The sequence below is a fragment of the Vespa crabro genome, chromosome 8 (genome assembly GCF_910589235.1).
Source record: "Vespa crabro chromosome 8, iyVesCrab1.2, whole genome shotgun sequence".
Taxonomy (NCBI): Eukaryota; Metazoa; Arthropoda; class Insecta; order Hymenoptera; family Vespidae; genus Vespa; species Vespa crabro.
Window position 1 is genome coordinate 2,606,407 of NC_060962.1, and position 24,262 is coordinate 2,630,668.

The 24,262-nt window shown below is 34.0% G+C and overlaps 1 protein-coding gene across 3 annotated transcripts in view; it reads left to right on the top strand.

The window, feature by feature from the left end:
* LOC124425992 (protein O-mannosyl-transferase TMTC1-like) overlaps positions 1-23,338 on the top strand; it is a 151,131-nt gene extending 127,793 nt beyond the window's left edge. For all 3 annotated transcript variants that reach the window (XM_046967174.1, XM_046967176.1, XM_046967175.1), the window contains 5 exons: positions 10,072-10,212; positions 11,725-11,924; positions 12,307-12,442; positions 19,861-19,990; positions 21,707-23,338. In XM_046967174.1, the coding sequence (XP_046823130.1) occupies positions 10,072-10,212; positions 11,725-11,924; positions 12,307-12,442; positions 19,861-19,990; positions 21,707-21,892 (793 nt within the window). In that variant the 3' untranslated portion in view covers positions 21,893-23,338. The remainder of the gene's footprint in view (positions 1-10,071; positions 10,213-11,724; positions 11,925-12,306; positions 12,443-19,860; positions 19,991-21,706) is intronic.
* The last annotated feature ends 924 nt before the right edge of the window (positions 23,339-24,262 follow it).

Here is a 24,262-nt window from a genome sequence, read left to right on the forward strand (position 1 = left end):
AGCTGCAAAGTGCAGTTATTTTTTTGAAAACATTTTACGCATCGTATTAGGTGAAACATCGTTAATTGTATAAATCCGTTTCATCACATATAAAAGAATTTAGATATTTTGCTGATTTTATTAGAAATTACAAGATATATTATATATATTTTTCTGTCAAGAAAACCACCTATGAAATTCTTTAAATATGACGAATAGTATATAAACATTACTTCGTAGTAATATAATATATAATTACAAATAAAAAGCCTTTCTTAAGTGTATCAAGAAAATTCTAAAACAAGTGTAGTCGAAATGATAACACATTTTCAAAAATAAAATGTATATTTCACAAAAATGAAACGAATTGAAAAAAGTATAACATTTTTTATAATATATGAGACCTCCTTTATTTTCGATTACTTCAATCATTCTTTTTCCTGTAATGTATTAATCCACGAATATAATCTTGTGGTAATTTACATTGGATGTGTCACTAAGAATCTAATGATAGCACACGTATGCTATCTTTTCGTCCAAGCGTGTACGCTCGTCGTAAGGAGAAAACAAGTATTGTAAATTATATACTAAAATGATCATAGGTAACATGTCATTTATATTTTAATTGGAACAAATGAAGTGAATTGTAAATTTTATATCAAGAATAAACAATTGTTTTCATTCAATATCCTAAGGTCCTATGATCCAAGTAGAAAACAATATGATTTTTCTATAACAAGTTCGAGAGATGGAAAAATAAAAAAGCGTAAAGATGTGCAGTAGCATTTGCATTATTATTCCTTTTTTCATTGTCTCTTCGTTTGGCTTCTTTCCAGACAACGTGTCGTTGAAAAGAGTAACTCTGGAAAACTATTTTTTCTTTGCAATTCCATTCGTTCGAGTTCGTGAGCAGATGTTGTATATTAATTCGACCGTGAATTTACCGTTTACAGACATATTAAAAGCATCATCCAATTAAATAATTCGTGCATGGCGACGCAACGAGGGTTCCATGCACCCTTTTTTTTAACTTTGCGCACCCTTTTCCTTCGTCGTGCACGCGTCTACACATACAGATTCATACTATAGATTTTGATATTACGTGGTAGCTGAAGCGAAACGACAACCTTTACAAAAACACTCAATGCATTATCGGCCCGTAAAATCGAGTGTTTTGCCGTCTGCTTCGCACGGAAAGCATTTGGTATTATGCGTTTTCTCGAAGAAAAAATCTCAGGAAAGGGTTGTATTGACACGACGATAATAACGAGAGAGGGTGCGTCATCAAATGAGATTATTTTTTCTCATTTCACTTCTGCTAACTCTGAGACAAACAAAGATATCATTGTTTGTACTACTAACGTAATAAAACAAAAGTTAGAAATAGCAATGCCATATTAATTTACAAGCGTATAAAATAATGTGAACCTGTTTGACTTAATATATTTTTTTAATAGTAAATCTGACATCATATAACACAAGAAACTCAGAAAAAATCATTTAAAATTGGAATGAAAAATTTCGCTGAATATTTTATGAGAATGAAATACTTCTTGAATTAGAATAAAATTTCAATGCTGAGAATATTAGATTTTAATTCTACAATGTTACTTCCTTAACGTGAAAATCGATTTAACGCCATTCGAATTCTATTCTCAGAGTTTTCTAGTTAATGGACTAACACGTTTATTACAATTATTCGTGAGAACTAATTTGCAAATTTTTTACAATTATATAATATCTTGTATTGGAAAAGTATGAAAGGCAGGGAAACCATTTACGTAATGCAATATGATGATACTTATACATCAACCTATATTTTATTTTACTTATCCATTTTCTCAACGTCAAGAGATCGGAACTAGCTCGATGATCCTTGAGTGAGTATTAATAAGAGGTTTCAGAGGGTAGAAAGCTATAACGACTCACGGATATCACATTCTCATCATCACCAGTTAATTATTTTGGATGAGCTTTCGCTGCCCTTCGTTTGTGTTATCTACTACCCCTACGGTGGACGGTGTCAGTGTATGTATATGTATAGGTATGTAATGAGAAAGGATATACGAATATATACATAGAAGGAAAGAGAGGTTAAAAGGGGAAAAGGGGGTGCAGCTGCGAAGGGAACTTGACGCTTTTGTACGTGCCACCGTTGGTAGCTTAAAGTGGCGGGAGGGTATACGATCTACCGTTGGTTCGACCTCTCCGTACTCGCAACCACTTTTACCACTACTCACCATCACCACTTTAGCAGGCTCCTAGTGCATAGTCAGACCAGGGTGGTAGCAAACAAACAAAAGTGCATTAATTAGCCGCAGCTCGGTTGCGTACGAGGAGGTGTGGGAAGCACTCGTTCTCTGTTTCGGTTTTCAAATTCACCCATCTCTCTCTTTACCTTCCCACCCTTTTCCAATCTCTCTATTACATACCCCTCACCACTGTCTCTTCTCTTTTTCTATCACTTCGAGGCCAACACATAACTGTATACCATACAAACTTTTTTCTTTTCTTTATATTTCAATTATTCTCTGAATTAAGTAATTTTCGATGATAATAAGTAATTATAAAATAATTTTAAAAAGTTGTTTAACAAATCTTTAACGATTGTCATCAAAGTGAATAATTGTCAGAAAAGAAATATATATACATATATAAATATATAATGCAATTGTAATTAAACTCTATTTTTTAAAAAAGAAGAACGAAAGAGATACGATAAGACGGTGCGTGATCGAAGAATGAAGGAAGCGCTTAAATCCAATTAATGGCTCGAAGTACGATGCAATCGACTGTGCAGAGTTAGCCGTCGCGAATGACACGAAAGATGGCGTGAGTCCCTGTGGCCTTTCACCAATCAGCTTTGTCATAATACCACAATATTTGTCCACGAAAATGCAATCAGTCTGGCAAACACATCGGGAAAGTGGACAAGCGTTGGAAAAAAGGGAGATTAATAGATAGAGATAGATCGAGAACGAAAATGAAAAAGAGAAAGAGAGAGAGAGAGAGAGAGAGAGAGAGAGAGAGAGAGAGAGTATGTGAGAGAGAGAATGAGAGAAAGAAAGAGGAATGGTGGAGAACGAAAGGTTTGCCAGTAGTAGAATCGATGGAGATGGAAGGATAGAGAAGGAAGAAGAGGGGAGAGAAACGAAAGAGGGTGGTAAACGAGGAGAGTAGCAGCAGCTGCAGCTGCAGCCGATGCAACCGACGATGGGCGTCGGCAGGCAGATGAAAATTGCATTTCGTCGTCACACAAGCGAGCACGCGCGCACACACGGATGCAATCTCTTTCTTTCTTTCTCTCTCTCTCTCTCTCTCTCTCTCTCTCTCTCTCTCTCTCTCTTCCACCTACACTCTAACCCAATCCACTTCCTCTCACTCGTAGGTTTCATTTCCTAGGCCGAACTCACTAGCCACTGCACGCTGGTATTGCTTTTGTTTCTTTTTTTGGAGTCTTTTCTTCGTTCCTAGCTAACCACATCACCATCAACGTGGGTTCGTCAACATAGACTTGTCTCGTCGACGAGTATCGACTTTGAAAAATCGGACTACCTAACTAACTAGCAATTTCCTTCTAATTGTAAGCACTTTTTATACCCTTTTTCAACGTATGACATTCTTCTACTGTAGAATTTCGTTGAAATTACCATGTTAGATAACTTGATATTGTTGATTATTCCTTAACGTATAGTAATCATGATTGAAATGTTTTTGCGATTGTCACGTTTTTCGTACCGGTAATTATGTCATCTTGAAATTTACGAGTAGAAAAACGTAGGTATTAGAAAGTTTTTTTTTTGAGTCTTCAGTTTACTTCCAAGAAAATTACTTGTAGCATGGACGTTAGTTAACTTAGTAGACATAAGAAGTTGGAAAACGATATTCTATGTAAACGACTAAAAATTGAGCATTGCTGAAAGATTATGGAGTTTTCCATTTCTTTTTCTCTTTAAGATAATTCATTTTTATAAAGTTTTTATTGTACTATCGTAAAGTACTTATTGCTTTAATGCTTGTGAGAAATAGCTGAAGGTGTTCTAAATATAGTAAAGAGATGGATGAAAAAAGAAAGGAGCCGGCGTGTAATGGGCAAAAAGACCGAATGAGAAAAAAAGAGAAATGAGATGAAAGAAACGTAGTTTCTAAAAGTAGAAATCAGGAAAAGGCGAGACTTTTCTGTTTACTTTTCATTCACCAGGAAAAGCAGTGCGTTTCTTCGAAGCACATTCTGCCTGTCAGTATTTTGTTCCATTTTTCTGCTCTTCTTTTCTTCTATTTATCTCTTTTTCTATCTTTTTCTTTGTTTCTTTATCTATCTGTTTATATATCTTGTACATTGAATTACGTCACAGTTAGTTCTACCTATTTCTTTCATTATATTTTTATTTTTTTTATTTTCTTCCGACGTCGGAATGTTAAAGCTTGTCTGATATTTTGTACTTTCATCGCATTTTTTATGTCATCTTATTGCACTTTAAACTTGTCCAGGTTTCTATCTTTTGTTCTTCCTCTTTCTACAGTGTTTAATATATAAATATTTAAACCACAACCTTTTTCTCTTTTACGCTACGTTACTGTCGATATGAAGAAGAAGAATATAGATCAGCCATCGGAGTTTTATAGATTACCTATTATATAGGTGTGTTTACGATAATGCATCATGTCAGCATGGTTTTACGTCACCGTGCTTTTATTATTATTCCATGTTTCACACAAGATCGCTAGCTGTATAAAGTCAATATCTATCAATCGTAATGACAGACCTTGTATATCGAACGTGAGTACATTACCATTTTTTATCTGATTTATAAAACGGATTTGCGAACGAAGGATTATTATCAACGCGCCGAACGATTAAACTACGCATTCAAAGTCGTTCTATAGTGAAAATTATTACATCGCACTTTACCGGGATATCCTTTGATCACGTAATTGCTTTGAACGCACATAAATTTCACGAATGAATCATTTGAAGGCATTCTTGCGCGACGGCAACACCATGGCACCATTATTTCGTTATTTATCGACAATCCTATAAACGCTATGATTCTGAGTTATTTTCGTAATTCGATAACATAATCGCATATGTTGAATACATGATGTAATATGATTCGAAATGCCAAACAACAGAGATGGATAATACAGTCACAAGTTGATCTAAATTCAATTACTTAGCTATTATATATTCTTATCTCAAATAATATTCTAATACTGTATTATGTTTACATGGACTTCTGGATATCTAATGTGTAAATTAATATAGCTATTATACATGTAATTAATTTTATTTTAATCTTACAACTTACTAAGTATTTATATTTATTAAAATTATTATTGCAGTACTAAAGTTAAATAAATTTTTTTTAATAAATCCTACTTTGCAATATAAAATGGAATAAGATTCGTACGTTATGAAATATATGTTTTATGCACATATATATCGAATCAGCATGCAAATGTTTTTTACATAAAATAATATTGAATAGATATCGTCATAACAAGAAGGGTAAGTCGAAAGAGTACATATCCACAAAATAGCTGGTATTTTGAAATTGCAAAGAATGACGTGATACGGATGAAGGGAAAAGCCAAAGGTAGAGATCTATCTGGGGAGCACACGCTTCCACGCTTTATCTCCTTCTTATAAATGAAACACGTTATTTATTATCCAATAAAGAGACACTCCTGGCATGCGGCACCCCGGCGAGTACTTTACAGGGTAGCATCGGCTGACGTGTAAATATCGAGGTTTCTATGTGGTTCTCTCTCCTGAGACCGGCCTGGACTGGCTTGTTCTCGGTTCATCTTTTACTCTTGATTTCAACAAACTCATGTAGAACCAATTCTTTCAAAGTATGTATCTTAAAACGAACGAAAAATCTTAAAAAGAATTTTCGATGAATTGAACAAAATGAAATTGAAATTAACGTTAAGTACACGAAGAAATTTAAACTTATCTCCTTCAAACTTTTGTAAGATCTTTAATATTATTTTTTAGCGGATAATAGTAGCCGTACTTAGAAAAAAAAACTAGCAATTAACCACAGGTGTTATTATTTTTTCTGTTAGTATTACCTGTTTGCGAGTAAAAAAAGCAAAACAGGAATTTGATAGATCTTATGATCCAGCAAATTGCATAATTGGAATGTTCGACACAATAGCTTTAATTAAAAATTCGTTGCCCTTTACGTGTTTGAATAGTACATGAATTTGGAGAATGGCAACTTTAAAAATGTTTAACATTTAGGAAGTAACTAGAAGAATAGCACATCGATTATTAACCGTGAACTGACAATGAATCAGGAAAACAAGGAATGACAACCATTAATAATAGCTTACTTTATAATCAGCTAAATAAAACCATATGAAAATTTTAGCTTCTTGAAGAGGTTCTTTCAAAAACATCGAGTAAATACTTCGCGTATTCTCTACCTTTGGCCAATTCTCCTCCCTTCTTTCATCCTCTCCCTCTTAACTTCATAGTACAAGCTTGAAGTATGTCTCGAAAGACCTCAACCTTCTCGTCTTTCGACCAAGCGTTTTCATCGTGAAACGCTCACCTTACTCCTAACCATCTTTTCTTCCCTTATTCACTTCTCTTGACTTTCTCTTTTTTATACACACGCACACATACACATACACACATACGCATACACACACTCATTCAAACATATTTGCACGCTCGTTCACTTTCTTGCTACCCGAAAACTTTTAACTGAGTTTCGAGACCTGCAGCCGATAGATTTTTCTCCTAACTCGATCTCGAGTTTGGTCTCGCAAGCGTGAGACGCATCGCGTAGTTCTACTCCTCCTTCTCTTACTTCTTTTTTCCTACTCTCTTTAGCGTTCTTCTTCTCGAGGGAGATGCTTGTCGGAACTCGCCTTGCTATCGCTTTCGAAAGACTTTTGATAGCGTCGCTGATATAAGAGAGGAAGTAGATATAGATACGTACGTGAATGTATTTTTAAGATCCGTTGAACTTTTAGAAAAAGGTCGACGAAGAAGATATTTGACAAACAATCATTTGAAAGAATCCGAATTCTATCTCGTTTTTGTTGCTTTTCATCTGACGAATTTTCAAGTCCTATTTATTCTTGTTAGTTCGTATTTGTTACACGAAACGTCTATAACTTACAAACAACTTAAAAATATTTAGCGCCTTTGAAACAAGATTAATTTGCAAAATTAACCTTTTACATTGTCACATTTTAATGAGTTTTTGTAACTTTCTAAATCTCTAGATCCAGAAATATGTCATTTCCTTTTTCTCTTTTTCCTTTTCTCTCTCTTTCTTGTCTTAACACTACTCGCGCCTGTTTTTAATACTTTAAATGAATGTGACTTATCCTCGTCGAAAGAATTGCATTCTTCGCAAAGAACCCTTCTTTAAAGGAACGCTAGCTTGAGAGAAAAGGAACGAATGAGAAATCGTTCGAGGAATTTCAGGACAAAAGGAGTTGAATGCTGTCACAACGCAAAGAGTATTTGCTTTTTAAAACACCGTAAGAGTTCTCAAGGAATTCGATAAGCTTTCCTCACCACACCGATTCTCGCATCTTTCACGCATTGCAATTTTCCCGTCAGGACTTTGGAATTTTGCAGCTCTGCGGAATGTAATCTGTAGTTACAAAAGCCTTAGAGAAATACCTTGATCTTACTTATAACATTGAAGAAAGATTACCTCTTTCGATTTTAAAGTATTGAATACCAGGCGAAATTTGTAGATATTGTTATTGTATAAAATTTTTAATTTAACTCTTATTAACAATTCATGATTATTTTAATAAATTTCGACATTGCATTTAAACATTTTAATTATCTGATAATAATAACGAGTTAAATATGTTTTTAATCCATAACTTACATGCATTTGAACAACATCAATTTTCATTTGGAAACAACACGTTCTAATACACTATCATTGATATCATCGATCATGAATCTAACACGTTTTGTTTTTCATCGAAAAAATATACCGATCCATTGGAACCGTAGTGTACATCATAACGAAGGATTATATATTCATCGTATATAGTCCCCGTGTAAACTCACGCTTGCAATCAAGCGAACCCAGCGAGTGCGAATCGTTGTAACGTAAATACAAAGCATTCGTTATACATAATTAATGAACGCGCATCGTCACTATCGTTTCGCGAGTACGATACCCGACGATTTTCATTGATGAGCAAGAGAAAAAGAGAAAGACAAAAAGTGAGATATAGATAGATAGATAGATAGATAGATAGAGAGAGAAAGAGAGAGAGAGAGAGAGAGAGAGAGAGAGAGAGTCAGAGAGATAGGTAAAAGATTAACATTGATCAACGTCTAACAAAGGACATATGTGGCAATTTGTCATTGTACAAAATTTTCACATATTTTATCATCTATCAACGAGGCAGACATTCAACGTTCGCATAGCCAATAACTTTTCGTGCTTGCAATAATGTCAATTTGTCCCTCGTGGCGATACGTCACGAACGAAATGGGATCGCCCCTTTCACACTCTGGAGATATGAACGGTATAGCCGCACGATGCTCTTGAAAAAGATATTTTAACAAAAATGCAATGAAAAGAGCTGATAGATAAAGTCGACACCTCTTTCTCTTTTTCCATCGTTGATTCTGCACTTTTTGGTGGAATTCCTTGATGGAATTCATTATTACAGTTAAAGCGATAGCATAAGGTTTTATAAAAACGTAATTTCATTGAAATGCTTCTAAGTGTTCTTAATGAAGTATTTTTATTAGTCTACTTTATTCGTAGATTATATTTACAAATGGGTGAATCTAAACATCCATTATTATAATAAAATAACGAATGGTTTAATCTTTTATTTAACCTTCCATAACCTTTCATTCTTCTTCTTATGTTGTAATATTATATTTGTACGAATCGATTTTTCGTATTATTTTAAGTCAAAGACGAGATTCAATTATCGAAGCTCTACTGTCCTAAATTCTTTATTTATTTATAAAATAAACGTTGGAATTTCTGATAAATTCTTTAATATTTTCATTTCCTTTCCACTAATTCTCGAAGAGTCTTCTGCATCGTTATTTTAAGCACATTTTACTAGTATTTTCACATAATAAATGAATTTGTTATCTGTGGGTTAGTTTCTCTATATCCAATTATTCTGTGTGTTTCGTCTCGTTATCAATCCCACTAGTCTCACAATTGAGAATTCTCGTTCAATTGAAACACTATAGTGAACATCCGACAGCTTATCACAAATAGACGGACATTGTTCTGTCGAGGATAGTTTCGCTATCTCCTATCGCTTCCTAGTATTAACAAAGGACGATCGAGTTTCGATCATCATGATAAGAAAATCCTGTATTCGCGGATTACACGAATTGGCAAGCGTGCTCTTTCGGGTATACATTTCACGAGATGACGAAAACGATTATTCCCATTATCAAAAGTACAATTTCTATTGAACAACAAAAATCATCAGAAAGTTAATAGATTTGACAGAGACTAATTCATTTGCATGATTTTTATCTTTTATTAATTTTTTTCACCAAAACGTGATGTACAAATAATCATACTTTATAGAAGATTTTTTTGTTGGATCATTAAATTATCATTAAAATCAACTTCTCGCATCGATCATCATTAAAGCAGAATATAACATTGCTATTGTCCGATAATTGCGACATAAAAGTAGTACAATTGTTTGTTTAGTGCCGCGGTTTAGCGGTCTACTGTAATACGATTAGTAATCGGATTACAAGCTAGCTCGTTCGTGTTACTACAGTCATTACGAGCTGACGCTACTGCAATGGCGGCCATTCTAGTCTCGTTGTCGCACGTTTTGGCATTCGAGAGAGTGGCTAATATTTGCATATAATTAAGTTTACAATCGAAACTTTCCTAACAAGGGCAGTTCCAAAGTTTCAAGAGAACGAAGCCAACGAAATGTCGACAGCTTTTAATATCAAAATCTTTCCTTGTACTTATTTTTCGTAATAAAATTTGATTTTCTTAATTTGAATTTCTCACTTTTCCTCCATTAATTGAGATTATAATGAAAGCTACATATTCATTTGATAATATAAATAAATTTAATTTTTCATGTTCGTAGGTTATGGCCAACTTACGCGAGCGCTCACAATAATCTTGGGACGTTGACGGTAGGCGATCAAGCGGAGCAACATTTTCTGGCCGCCATCCACGCCCAACCTGGTCACGTCAATGCGCACTACAATTTAGGACAATTGTACAGGTCAGTGATGGGTAAATAAAACGTTTCTCTTTCTGTCTCTGTCTGTCTCTCTCTCTCTCTCTCCCCCTCTCTCTTTCTCTCTTGTACTTTGTGTCGCTCTCATTTTTTGTGACATTTCAATTTCGAATATTGTCCGCCGCGATGGAGCCAATCATAAATCGTATAACAGATTTCATTCTCGATTGCATATAGTATCAAATACGTAAATCAACAAGATACAAAATGCTTCTACGAGGTATACCATAACGAACTGTTCATTAAGGAATATATAGCACTTATTTTTAATGGTAAATTTACACAAGGCGATAACTCCAAAGCTACGGCCAAAATTAAAGTTTAATTAACGCTCTCTGCTAGATAAATTAAAGTTTAATTAATGGCGCTAGGAGAACACCCCCGCGAGTGTAAATCAGTAACCCCATGCATCGCAAAATTATCTTCTAGTACCCGTATGCCGTGGAAAAATATTCTGCATGGGATATTGCTCTTTACCTATATTTCGTTATTCTTTTATTTTCTTTTTTCTTTCCATTATTTTTTTGTAAATAGAATTTTCATCAGAGAACTCATACCATGTATTACCGCACCGATAATATTTTCTCGCGGCTTAGTTTAACTTGTGCATGTAAAGAAAATTTAAAATAAAACCATCACTACCACAAAAATATCCATTCTCTTAGAATTCACTGGATATATTGGTTTTATAGGTCAATGTAGAGATACTAGGGAAAGTATTAACAAGGAAGTAATTTTTTTTATATCAACTCGTTTATAATATATGAAAGCATTTGTTTCGAAATGAAGTTTTTAAACCTTTATATTCTTCAACGACTCATCGATTTCACCTTTCCCTATATTGACGCTTGTGCAATGAGTATAAACGGTAAAGAATGCAATTATCGATTGTCACTCTTGCTGTTGTCATTCACGATCATTACGAAGCCTTTTACGAAGCGTCAAGTCAATTACTGCGAAGCGCACGACTATAATTCGTTCGAACATATGTTGCGAAATTGCCTGCAACCTATACTAAAACGCATAAAGCTTACAAGCCCAATCAATCCATTGACTGTTTTAATGTCCACCACTCTCTATTAATCTGTATATGTCGAAATTCGCGACATAGTTACGATTTAATTTTATTGTTAGTCATTTTTTAAGTACCTAATTTTACATGATTAATTATAACGAATACTTGCTAGAAACTAAATAATCAATAAATTTACAAAAATTCAATGATATTTAGCTATCTTTGTAAATGTTTACGTGAGTAAACATCTATATAGTTTACATTGAGTTGTTTTTATAATTTTGCTTAAGTATAATGTGTAAAAATGTTTCTTAGTAAAACTATTCTTATGAAAAATACAGCAGAGTGTATTAAGAATGCGTGTGATTTCAAGTAACTTATAAAAATAAACGTAAATCTTTTTACAATAATAAGATCTATATATTCTTAATTATCAAATTTATATGATTTTCACAACAGATCATTAAAAATGTTACGAATAGGAAGACGAATAGGACGGAGGAGTGCATCAAGATGTTGCAGAAGTGCGTATCATTAGATCCAGCTTATATTCCAGCATACCTCGTCCTCGCGAGATTAGCAACCGGTCCCGCAACGGGAGTTCTTCTAAGGCACGTCGTTCGTTTGCAACCTCGAAGTCCGGATCATCTCGCGGAGTATGCTACATGGTTATATCAAAACGGTGAGTAACCTGTCTTGCACATTACATAAGTGAGCGATGAAAACTAAGAATGAAGGTTAGAGAAATAGGAATTGTAAGAGAAAGAGAAATAGCAAGATAGAGAGAGAAAGAGAGAGAAAGAGAGGGAGAGAGAGAGAAATAAATAGATATATAGAGATATATAGACAGAGAGGGGTGAGAAAGGACGTGAAAGAGTCTTTATGTTACCATCCCCAGAGCCGAAAGTTCACCGCGTAAGTGACTCGACGATATTACAGCTCGACATTAGTACTCCAAGAGTAGTAACAGTAGCAGCATTGAGAACCGAGCAGTGAGTTTTCCCGACGAGTTTAGTATGGCACGAAACTTCATGCCAAATCGCCTCTTCGCGTCTCTTTTCCAGGAAAATGGCTACCCTCTCTGAAGTACTATCTCAAGGGCATGGAGGTCTCACCATCGCATAGATCGTCGCTCGTAGGTACAGCGAGGATTCTTAGGTCGAGAGGTCAATGGCCGAGAGTGCATCAACTCATAACCAGGTGAGTCTTATTTTTTCTTGTATATTTTCGAAGATGCTCTTATAAATATAACATTTGTTCGATTCGGCTGTACTCGTAATATCAATCGCTTGTTAAAAAAGTTGAAGGAAAAAGAAAAGAGAGAGAGAGAGAGAGAATGGGATTAATGAACGTACGATGAATTTGGATTTTCTAAATCTACTGGAAGTCGTGAGCATGCAATTTGGATACTAGTCCGATGAAATGGTCATAATAAAAGAGATAATGAATTTTTAACTGATACTACCTTGCCGACCTCTCTTAATACATATAGGAACTGTTCGTTTTCCCAATATTACGCTTATAATTAGAACAACAAAAACGTAGAAAAATTTGTTGAATATTTATGACTTATATTTTTTTTTGAATTGATAATTAATTCGTTTAAATAAGGGTTATTAAATTAGAGAAGGAAAAATATCGGTGCAGTTTTGTTGAAAAATAATCCCAGTCATTCAATATAACGGTGATCCATTTTTCGTTGAAAACTAAACGTAAACTTTTCGGGCAAGCATTTCCATACGACTTTCGTCGTCCAGCACACTTAACTCAAGCGTTTACTGGCTAGGAATGGCTTTCCAGTGTTTTTTCTCGATCTCGCGATTACGACTTTCTCTCTCGCATTCGTACGCAGCATTGTAATCCTCTCTCTTTGCCCAAAGTTCTACAAATAGCGTCTATAAAACGCGGACGGTAAATTTACCAGTGAGAATTCGCGTTGTTTTCGCAGCCGGCGTTCTCTCATTCGATGTCGCGTCCGAGTACGTACGAATTTAGCAAGGAAGATCACTTGAGAACCTAAGAGAAGTAGATGTACATAGGCATGGTCGAAGCTTTAGAAAAGAGCTCTATAAAACTCAGTTAAAGTGTTAGTGATGTTACTCATAAAACCAATGACAATGTAGAGAAGGCTCGACGAATCTTTCAATATGGGTCGTTTGACAAATATTTCGATCCCTTTCGCATTTCCAATATAAATATGAATCAAACCATTTGACGGCATAACTTCGATATTGGGGAACGAAGAAGATGCGAAAAATCCGTTGAATGGACCTGATTTTCCCGAGATTTTATTTTTTCTATATTCTCTTTTCCAAAATGGTTACGTTAAGCAATCATAAGATATTTCATGTGTGTGTGTGTGTGTGTGTGTATGAACATACAGATATCTATAGATATCTATAGACATATATATTCATATATATATATATATATATATATATATATATATATATATATATATATATGTATATATACATATATGTATATGTATATATGTATATGTATATATTTATATACACAATGGCTTCATGTAAATATTTCAAATCTCCCTACATGTTTCCAAACATTTCATTATGGTAGTCCCATACTATTTCTTCAGTCCGAATCCGTGAATTATTCATCGTACGAATTGTTCCGTAAAAGAAATGTAGAACTCACGGAGAACGTTTAGCTCGTAACTCACCATTCTGCGAGATACAAATCATATTCCAACGTAACGCCGTAGTGAATTATATTCGTAGGCAATATGACACGTGCTACGATCGATAGGGTGCGTGCTCATGTTCGCGTTTACATGCGCGCACACGCGACAAGAAAACGACACAATAATCGTAATCGCATTACAACGATCTCTCCTTTTTTTGTCCCACAATGTAAGTACATTCTATAATCCAAAGAAAACCAATTCTATCACTATAGCTATAGCTTTTACAAATCTTTTTACTCCCTTATCCACTTTTCTTGATTAATTTGTAAAATATTGAAAATCGACCTCGTATCGTTGTTTTTCCTTTTCTCGATCGAGATCGTAAGGATTTGAAACAAACCATTTATTTGAAATGAATATTAAAGATGAACTACTATTCGATTGGCACTTAATAAAACCTATTTTTGGCATAGATTTTTTCAAATCTACATATTATATATTCAAAGACGATGTTACCATCAACTTTTCAACACCAAATAATGCTTGCATTAATTTTATATATTGTACTTAAATTTTGACGAACAAATTCACGTTGATTATTATTTAGTAAAACATTAGCAATGATTTGAAGATATTGTATGGTATTGTGGATAAGAAGGTTCCAGAGCTAGCTAGTCGTGTATATGTGTGTGCGATATGCCGATCAATGGATGAACAAATAGACGGAAGATTCTAGAGTAGTGTGTGTATATATATGTGTCATATGTGAGGTAAGCCGATCGATAATGAATAAAGAAATGGAATAGACTAATGAATAAACTAATTAGTTGTGTGCATGTATGCACAAGCTGCGTATGATTATGGAAAGAAAAGAGCTTGGAATATTGAGAGAGAGAATAATAAAAGGCAGCGAGAGTGAATAGGCAATAGAATCTTGAATCGTGGTCTTGAACGAAACAACATATCAGCGAAACAGCGATAACGTTCAATGAGTGACGTACCAGCGTAACAAGCGAAAGCAACCAACAAATGGCGTAACAGCAAAACGAACCGGATCAGCGAACAGCATGTGATATTGTTTCTTTTATACTTTTACATTTATTAAATATATTCTAAAATATTTAACCAGTAATCGAGCAAAACGTTGTATTCCACAGTATTGCGTTTGCTTATCAGTGGGGTACATATTAACGTGCCATCAATTTCTAGCAAGATTAATAATATTTTTCCCTTGTAATTAAACGTTTCCATTATAATCTGACATAAAATATTGGATTTATCTACATTGATTATTATCATTTGTAAAAAGCAATGTTTGGATTTACATTAATTAAAACGAAAATTTATATCCCTTATGTTATTTCTTATCAAATTCAAATGGGACATTTCCTCTGGGCCAATCGTTTACATCAGCTTCCGTCATCGTATGAAAAATAAAAATTAAATTTATGTGATTTTGTATTAATATATATTTATACTATTTTGAATAAACGCAGACATATTTGATAAATTTTCGAAAAATATGCGAGAATGAAGAAAGAATTTATTTCATAGTATAAGGTCATAGTATAGGGATAAAGAAAGAAGTACTTTTATAAAAAATATTTAACATCGTTCATAGTAGCCATACTATTTAACATCGTAATATAGTAGTAGTATTTGAAAAGAGGAAAAAGGTGCAAAGAACGGATCGGTGGTTTCCGTGTAAGAAGCTATAAGTGTTCAGAAAAAATAATTTTTTCACTCGTTGACGAAATTCTTTCCGTTACATCAACGTTAATAATGGGCTTTTATCTCGATGATAGAGGAAAAAAGAGAATAAAAGGATCTGTTTAATATTAAACATTTTTCCATTAGAACTTTTAGCACTTATTATATCATGTATGTTTATAAATACATATACATCTCCATTAAAATATGTCAACGTAACGCAATATACAAGCAGATATCTGTAGTTACATATATGTACTGCTAGAATAATACCGTTATATAACATACCATGGGTTAGTTGACAAATTCCAATACGTCGTATATATGGGTACTATTTTAATCAAAAGCAATAAAATATAAAAATTTTCCGAATAGATATACTGACTGTACAAAAAATTGTTCTCTGGAATGTAGTATAGTTATGAAAAAAACTCGTTGCCCTTGTCTCTTGGTTAAAAAGGCAATGGATGGAGGTGACCGTCCCTCGACCTCAATCATTTCCATTGAGATATTCGAGTACTAAAAAACATACAAAAAAGAAAAAAATAAAAACAAAAATGATAAAGCTTTTTGGTTCATGTCCAACGAATATTGCAGAATCTGTATCGGTCAAACATTAAGCACGTTACTGCGTTATCACGGTGGTCCGGAAGTAATACGCTCATACGTTATTTCCTCTCTCATCTTTCAAAGAGATGACGGTGAACAGAGGCAACTGATTGATGAAGGTTGAAACCTTTTGATCGTTACAGGTAAATCTCACATTCTATGTATTTGCAAAACCATTCATACATATATGTATCTATCATTATTTCTCTCTCTTTTTGTCTGTCTCTATCATTCATAATTTTCCCATCAGTTCAATGTACTCTACATCTCTTACCGAAATAACACTTAAATGATATACTTACCGCAAAACGAATAATTGACAAATTTATGAGGAAAAAAATTTTTCGTCGTTCATTTAACTTGTGTCTATCTCATTGAAACAGTTAGCTTTTTTTTTGAAACAGTCGATATCGTTGTTGAATTCACACTTCTTTTATTTTTTTCTTTTTTTCTTTGTGTATGTGCATGTCATTCTCTTTGATCGTATTAGTTGACGAGAGAAAAAATAGAATACTTCGTTGGAATGAATTTTCGACGAAACTATTTTTCCAGCTCTTGCCTCACACATTTACAGATTACAAATACACATACGCACGTAACCACATTCACACACATCGTGGCAACTCGAAATTTTACCATATTCGATACGAAGTGTCGATCGAGAAATGGTAAATATTCGCAAGTTAGCTGCGTTCCATGCATTTCATTTTGAAACGAACAACATAAATCCGAAAAAAGATTCAACATCCGTGAAATAATGTCACGATACGGCGATAACGTTGTCGTTGTTGCATTAAGCGCTCGGCGCGGCGATAAATCGAAAATTTACCGCCGGCCGCCGAATGCGTATCTGTTTTCAACGGGACACTATCGCGTTCGCTTCTGTGACACTGCCAACACCGACGCTATTTTTAAGCTCTATAGCAGGAGCTAGTCGTCACGTAGAAAAATGTCAACGATAGTCTTGCACTATTATTAGAGAGTGAGAATCGTTCGAGATCGATGATATCGATTCTGATAGCTATCGATAACGATATCGACCCTTGTGTCGAGAGATTTGAGAGTGTTTTGGGACCAGGTGATATCTCCTACGGGAAATACAAAAAGGACATACCGCAGTTAGCCATACTTTTAAATCAAGTTCGTCGCTATCGTTTTCACACGTTCGATGCGATATTACGACGAGAGGCGTTTCCACTCTCATCCTCTCTACCTTTCTCTCTTTTTCCCTTTCTATTGGCCGAAGTGGTCTTTATCTTCCAACGTAAATGGCGATTTTATAATTCATGGAGTACCGTGTTTCATCCGGTCTATCGGTGAGCCACCATATGGCCGATATCACTGGTTGAAGTTGTGCGTGTTACCACTTCGTTATAACCACTCTTGCGTCGAGTCTGGACTTTGTTTCACTACTGAATTCATTGCAATGAACATAAAAACGCGATCGTAAGACCATTATTGTCACAATCTAAACTACTTTCCTTGACCATATTACAAATATAATTGCCGGTCGTTCAAACTTTTATACGATAATTTAATTGGATTATCGTTCGAAGAATCTTTAAGTCTTCTTTTTTGCTTCATTTCTTCCATTGTGATATAAGTTTATTTATGAACAATGCCATTAAAAATCATTATAGTTATCAACACTACCTTTATTATCTTTATATAATTATTATATTGATCATTTATAATTCTAAGAAAGATTTATTTCCTTTCTTTATTAATGACGATTTTTCCTTCTTCAGAATTTCTTGAAGCTCTTTTAACGAGCAAGGAAATTGCAGACGAGAAATGGCAAATAAAAACTTATATATGTTACATCATTGAACGATTGATTGCGAGACTTGAAATCATTCTATTGTCAATGTTGCAGGACGATCTTAAACGGGTTTGTGTAAATGAAATAGTCCGATTCGAACGATCTAAATTACACGACTGACTGAATCTTTCGAGGGGGTTACTTTCATCCTTTACTTTTTATGTTTTCTCTTACGTATCCAACTATTATCAAATAACGGAATGGTTAAGAATGACAAATTATAAAGATTATCTGTTTATAACAAATTATGCTTATGAACGTTTACTACACTAAAAAGTAATGTGGAAAAAAAACGAAATATTTTCTAATGAATTTTAGTCATCTAATATTTTCGTTGCAATGAATCATTCAAACGATATGAAAACGCATTTACGACAGTTACATACGATAGAATAAATGGCAGTTATGAAAATTACGTGCAAAAGGTACGCGGGAAACTAAACGTTTTTTGATGAGAATTGAATGCTCGGGAAAGAAGACAGTTGAATAGAAAGAGGTAAATTCTGCGCATGTGGAAGCACGTCGATTCTTTCGCAAATAAAAAAACAAATGAAAGAGGAAAAAAGAAGAAAACAAAATATAGGTACTTTTTATTAAATGGAAAACTTAAGCTTGCATGGAAGTTAAGTTCTAAAATTATAAGAAAATAGCTATTTGATATTAACATCATTAAAATCAAAATTGTAGTAATATTAATAGCGTATACTCGCTTTCTCGATCTAATCTGACTATTTAACGACAAACGCGGAGAGAATCGTGCATTGAATAACGTAAACTATAACATATTTGCATCCATTCGTATCACATATATCAGATTATATGTAATTTAAATTCAAAGCTAATCATGAAAATTATTGACCATTGAACATTCTGTCAATGGTGATGGTATGATTCATAAACGACTAAAGTTAGTTTGTAATCGAGCGTTTAATCGCTCTTTCATCTTCTCCTCCGAAACAAACTAATCGAATGTAATGCTTTTCGTGTCAAAGCGTTGACTCTATTGCGCTATTATATTACTATTCGTGTTTAATATAGGCGATATAATCGATAATCATTTGACGAACTCTCTGTTGAAAGTTTAACCCCCGAAAAGCATGTATGTGAAAGGTGTTATGAGGAAAAACAGAGAGAAAGAGAGAAGAGGGACGATTGGACCGGGAATTAATGAGCTATGAATTCTTCTTTCGGTGAATGATCATACTAGGGAGGGTAGGAAAATCGATCGATCCGTATAAAGGACGAACAAAGAGAAGATGGTAAGCATCATCGGAAAGTCACGGGTCAAACATATCGAAGGGGTGAAGAATCGTGTGCCTTTGCCTTCTCAGCAACCCCTATAACCCCTACGACGAGCGTCGACCTACTCTCCAGATGCAAACACCCCGTTCACCCTCTTCTCCATCACGTAAATATGATATTCTCGCGTGCGCATGTGCGAAAGAGAGATAATCTATGGTAGGGATCCGTGAATAAATTTGCCCGCAAAGTAACGCATAAAAAGGGTATGTTCCTTACGAATTTGTTTTATAAGAGCATACTCGGATGGATAGTCAGTGATGAATTTATTTCAAGTCGGACAAGAAGAAATTTTCTTTTTCTTTTTTTAGGCTTAGATTTTGATTATGAAAATGATGACTTGGTTTAATGAGCTAATAGACAGACTTTATCCCTTTCTTTTTGCTGTTTGTTTCTTTTTTTCTAGAAACAATGAAATATTATCATATGATAGATATTTCTAGACAAGATAATTGTGTATGAGACATGAATTATTTATTTTTGAATAATACATTTGTTCATCGTCGAATCGATAATATAATTGTGTTTCAGATGGCACCTGATGTTACGAGCGAAAAGGGGTGGCTTAATATATCGAGGTGATCTTTATATTCGCGCGTGGCAACTTCAAAGTGAATCTCGTCAAAGAGCTCATCAACACCAACGAAATCTTTGTCTATCGGTAAGTTCGATCTTTCACTTTATAACTCTAAGTTTAATATTAATAAGATGAAATATAAAATTATTAGATTGATCTTCGACTGACTTGATATGAATAATATAAAACGAGAATGAGATATATATTTTCAATATAAAAAATGCAAGAAGAGAAAAGAGACATAAAAAGAAAGAGAGAGAGAGAGAGAGAGAGAGAGAGAGAGAGAGAGAAAGAGAGAGAGAGAGAGAGTACTTCTCGCTGTAGATGAATTGCGTGTGATTATGTGCGTATGGGCACTCAAAAGCACGGCAAATAATAAATTTTAATAATATATCGATAACGACAGCCACGATAGTGTAACAGGCACGAAGGTTGTGCCAATGCGAATTGAGAAACGGACAAAAGCGGGTCACAATTTTACGAGCATAATAAATATATAGACACGTAATATAATAGATACCAACTTTACTATGCGACATTTCAATAAACTTTTATCGTTGGTCTTTTTCCTTTTTCCGATCTGTTTTTACAAATTTATCATCATCCGGAAATCCTTTATTCGAGTGTCTCAAATAAACAAATCGAATTATTAGCCACAATCGAATTAATTTCGAGCGATTTTTTTTGTCGTTCTAGTTCTTTTTATTTTCTGCGTTTAAGATTTAATCAGTATCTTCGTTTCCGATTAGCAATTAGGAATGTCTTTTTGTTATTCGATAATAATATTTTTACAAGTATGTCATGTTAAGATTATTAAAATAAAATTTTGTTAAATAAATAATATGTACATATATATATATATATATATATATATATATATGTATATATATATATGTATATATATGTACACTGTCGTAGAAGCTTTATTTAATTCAGCAAATTTCTTCTCGATAAAAATTCCTCAACCGCTATCAATCATTTATCTCTCACGAAAAACTACCAAAGTACGATTAATTTGAGAGGATCTTGTCTACTGGAAAGCTTTGGTATGTATTGACATAGTGGTATCTTTGGCCATTTCCCTAGCGCGTTTCCCCTTTAAAAGATTAATTAAACTTCTCTGGTCACGTAGTATCGCTATAATTTCGATCGAATGAATTCAGCTTTCTATCGAGTCGTTTGCTCTCTCTTTTCTCTCTCTCTTTCTCTCTCTATCTATCTTTTTCCCCTCCTTCTTTCACTAGTTTTCTTCTCACGGGATGGAGAAAAAACCCGAGCACGATTCGTTCCAGTCATTAAAGATTCAACTCGTAAAAACTTACGCAATTCAGATCGTAGCGTTTCTTCCTTCCTTCCTTCGTTTCTTTTACAAGCTCTATTTTCTCTTTTCCTCAATTTTCTTTTTCGTCTTCGACAAAGTTAGCCCTTATAATTATTGCAAATTCGTTCGACTTGTGTCAAGTAGAACGAGTTTGGAAAATAGGTCAGGAAGACTACGATGATGACTGTTACAAGAAAAACTTATTAGGAGTTCTATCTTTTCTCGTACTCGCATTCGTATTCAACATTCATTATTTTTATATAGCTGAATTTATGGAAATGGCTTTTATATACTGAGTAAAATCTATCAATTGGATAGATTTGCAATAATTAGATTTTAAATAACGTTCATACAAGTTCCAAATCTTGTTCTTTACTATTACATTTTGTAATTTAAGTTGAAAGATTCTACGAAACTTAGAATTAGAAGATCAATTCATGATGACGGTGTATTTAAGTCAAATTATCCTCTGTCTCTAGGAGGAGAATTGTTCAACACCTCGTGTCGCGAGCGTGTCGGTGCAGTTGGAACAAGACAGCAACAAGTCCGAACAATTGGAAAGGGCACCTCGTTGCAGTGTACGGACCTGTCGCCAAGCGAGAAAGGGAAAATCTCGTGTGACAGCACCAGCACTTTTGGTTCAAAATCTTCTTGAGACACTTTAGTCACGGTTTTTATTGTCGAACGAATGTCTTACGATTGAACGTGATGCTTCTACGATACTCGGAAGAAGAAGAAATGAAAGAAGCGGGAAAAGAAAAAGAAAAAGAAGAGAAAGATCTTCAGCGCGAGTGTTTATCCGCTCTCGGTGAACGTTGCGACCCGCGATTTCGTGAGTGGTATGAAACTGTTTTATAGTTGTACGTTAAGAAGAAAGAAAGGAAGAAAAAAAGAAAGAAAGAAAGAAAAAAAAAGAAATATAGCAAAGAAAACGCGTTTCAACGTCTCTTATCGTTTTTACGTCTTCTACGTGTTTTATCTGTGGTGTTTTTTATCTGTCAATCAAGAGAGGACACTGTCCCAGACTCTTCGAATGGAACTTTGTGAGCTTAGACCAAAGGGTGAGAGATAGGTAAAAAAAGTCTGAAAGAAGAAAATAGAGGGAGGAGGAGGGAGAGCGCGTAAAAGGGAAGGGCAGAAAGGGAGAAAGAAAGAAGTTTTTCTTTTTGTGTGATTATTTGACAATACGATGCTATACAAGATTCTTACAAGGTCCGAAACTGTAAAATTAATTTTTATCAACGATTCAAAGAGATCGAGTTGCTACGACGACAATTAATCCTTCCGGTGTCTTAGTTGTAAACGCAAGAAATTTCACAAGTTCGCGTTTGGATGAAACGAGTTCAATAATTATAGTTTATTATTTACATTATATATAATAAATAATTACACATTTTAATATTTTACTTTTTTCGTTTATTTTAATTTATGAATTACCATATAAATTCAAACAAAACATTTTATAAATTTTTTATAAACTGTTTGAAGTCGATCGATCGTAATACGTCAAACTAATCATACTTTCTATATATTACAGCGATCGACTTTGAGGATGAGATTAAGTATAGAGGGAAAAAAAAGAAAAAAGAAACGAAATAGAAATTAAATACGTTTGTATTTGATTTCTTTTCTCAACAAAACCTTATCAATTCAATGAGAACAGGAGGAACTTAGCCGCTCTTTCCTAAAGCGAAACTCGTTTCTACGAACAATAAAGTCGATCTCCCTCAACGAGAAACGCGAAAAAGGATCCGCCAAGAGATATCACGTAATTGTAAATATCATTATCTACTTTCTTCTTTTTTCTTATTCTCTCTCTCTCCCTCTCTCTCTCTCTCTCTCTCTCTCTCTCTCTATTTCTCTCTCTTTTTCTCTTTCTTTTTTTTTCTTCTTAGGGAAGAAGAACTCGAAAAGTATCGGTACCGGAGATTTATTTTTCACACGAAAAGTAACGCTATGCGAGATGCTTACAAGTCACGCAAAGTAACATAGTTTCCTTTATTTCTTTCTCTCTATCTCTCTTTTTCTCTGCTTCGTTCCGAATCTTTCTTCGTTTCTTTTTCTTTTCTTTTTTAATTGATCGTTATTTATTCTCTTTTCTTTCTCTCTCTCTCTCTCTCTCTCTCTCTCTCTCTCTCTCTCTCTCTCTCTCTCTCTTTCTCTCTCTCTTTTTCTCATACACACACACACACACACACACGCACACCACTTTCATTCTTTCTTCACTGACACAAACATAAAAAAATTATAACTTTGTGCACGTATACTATACATACACGGTGCCAATTTTAGGATATAAGGAATGGTATCATTGATTTAAGGCGTTTCGTACAGCTTTTGTATGAAAACTAGATGAAAGACTTGATAAAAAAAAGAGAAAAAGGAGAAAGGAAAAAAAGACGCGAAAAAATCTTTTGAGCTTTACACGAAAACGTTTCACTTCGAACATTTCGTAAAAAAAATTCTAACGCTTGTATATATAGTATATATATATATGATATACCGCAGAGGCTTTGTAAATTTTCTTCTTTTGTTTCGTTCTTCGTGATTCGAAATATACACGTCAAACATTGCTGACGTGTATTCATTAATTTTTTTATTCGCTATCATCAAAAACGTTTGGTTTACGATAACAATTTTGCAGAAGACAATTATTGATTTATAAAATCTATTTTTTCTATGGTTCACGCATTTCGATCTCCAAAAAGATGATTTCTTTTCTCTCGAGAAAGACTCGTCGTATTCGATTTTTGAAGATTGGAATGATGTTAAAAGGAACGTTAAAATGTATACATCGAACGTGTTTTAAAAGATAAAAGTTTTGTTTTTTGTATAATTTGTAAATAAATCTTTCGAAAATTACATTTAACGTAGGAAGACAGTATACGCCTCGTACGAGGAACAGGAACTCGTTTTACAGTGCGATCAGAATTTCACATACATATTTTTATAATATGTTACACATAGGAAGCTGAAATGAAGAAAAGAAATATACATATATATATTATATAGGAAAAGAAATACAAACATACATA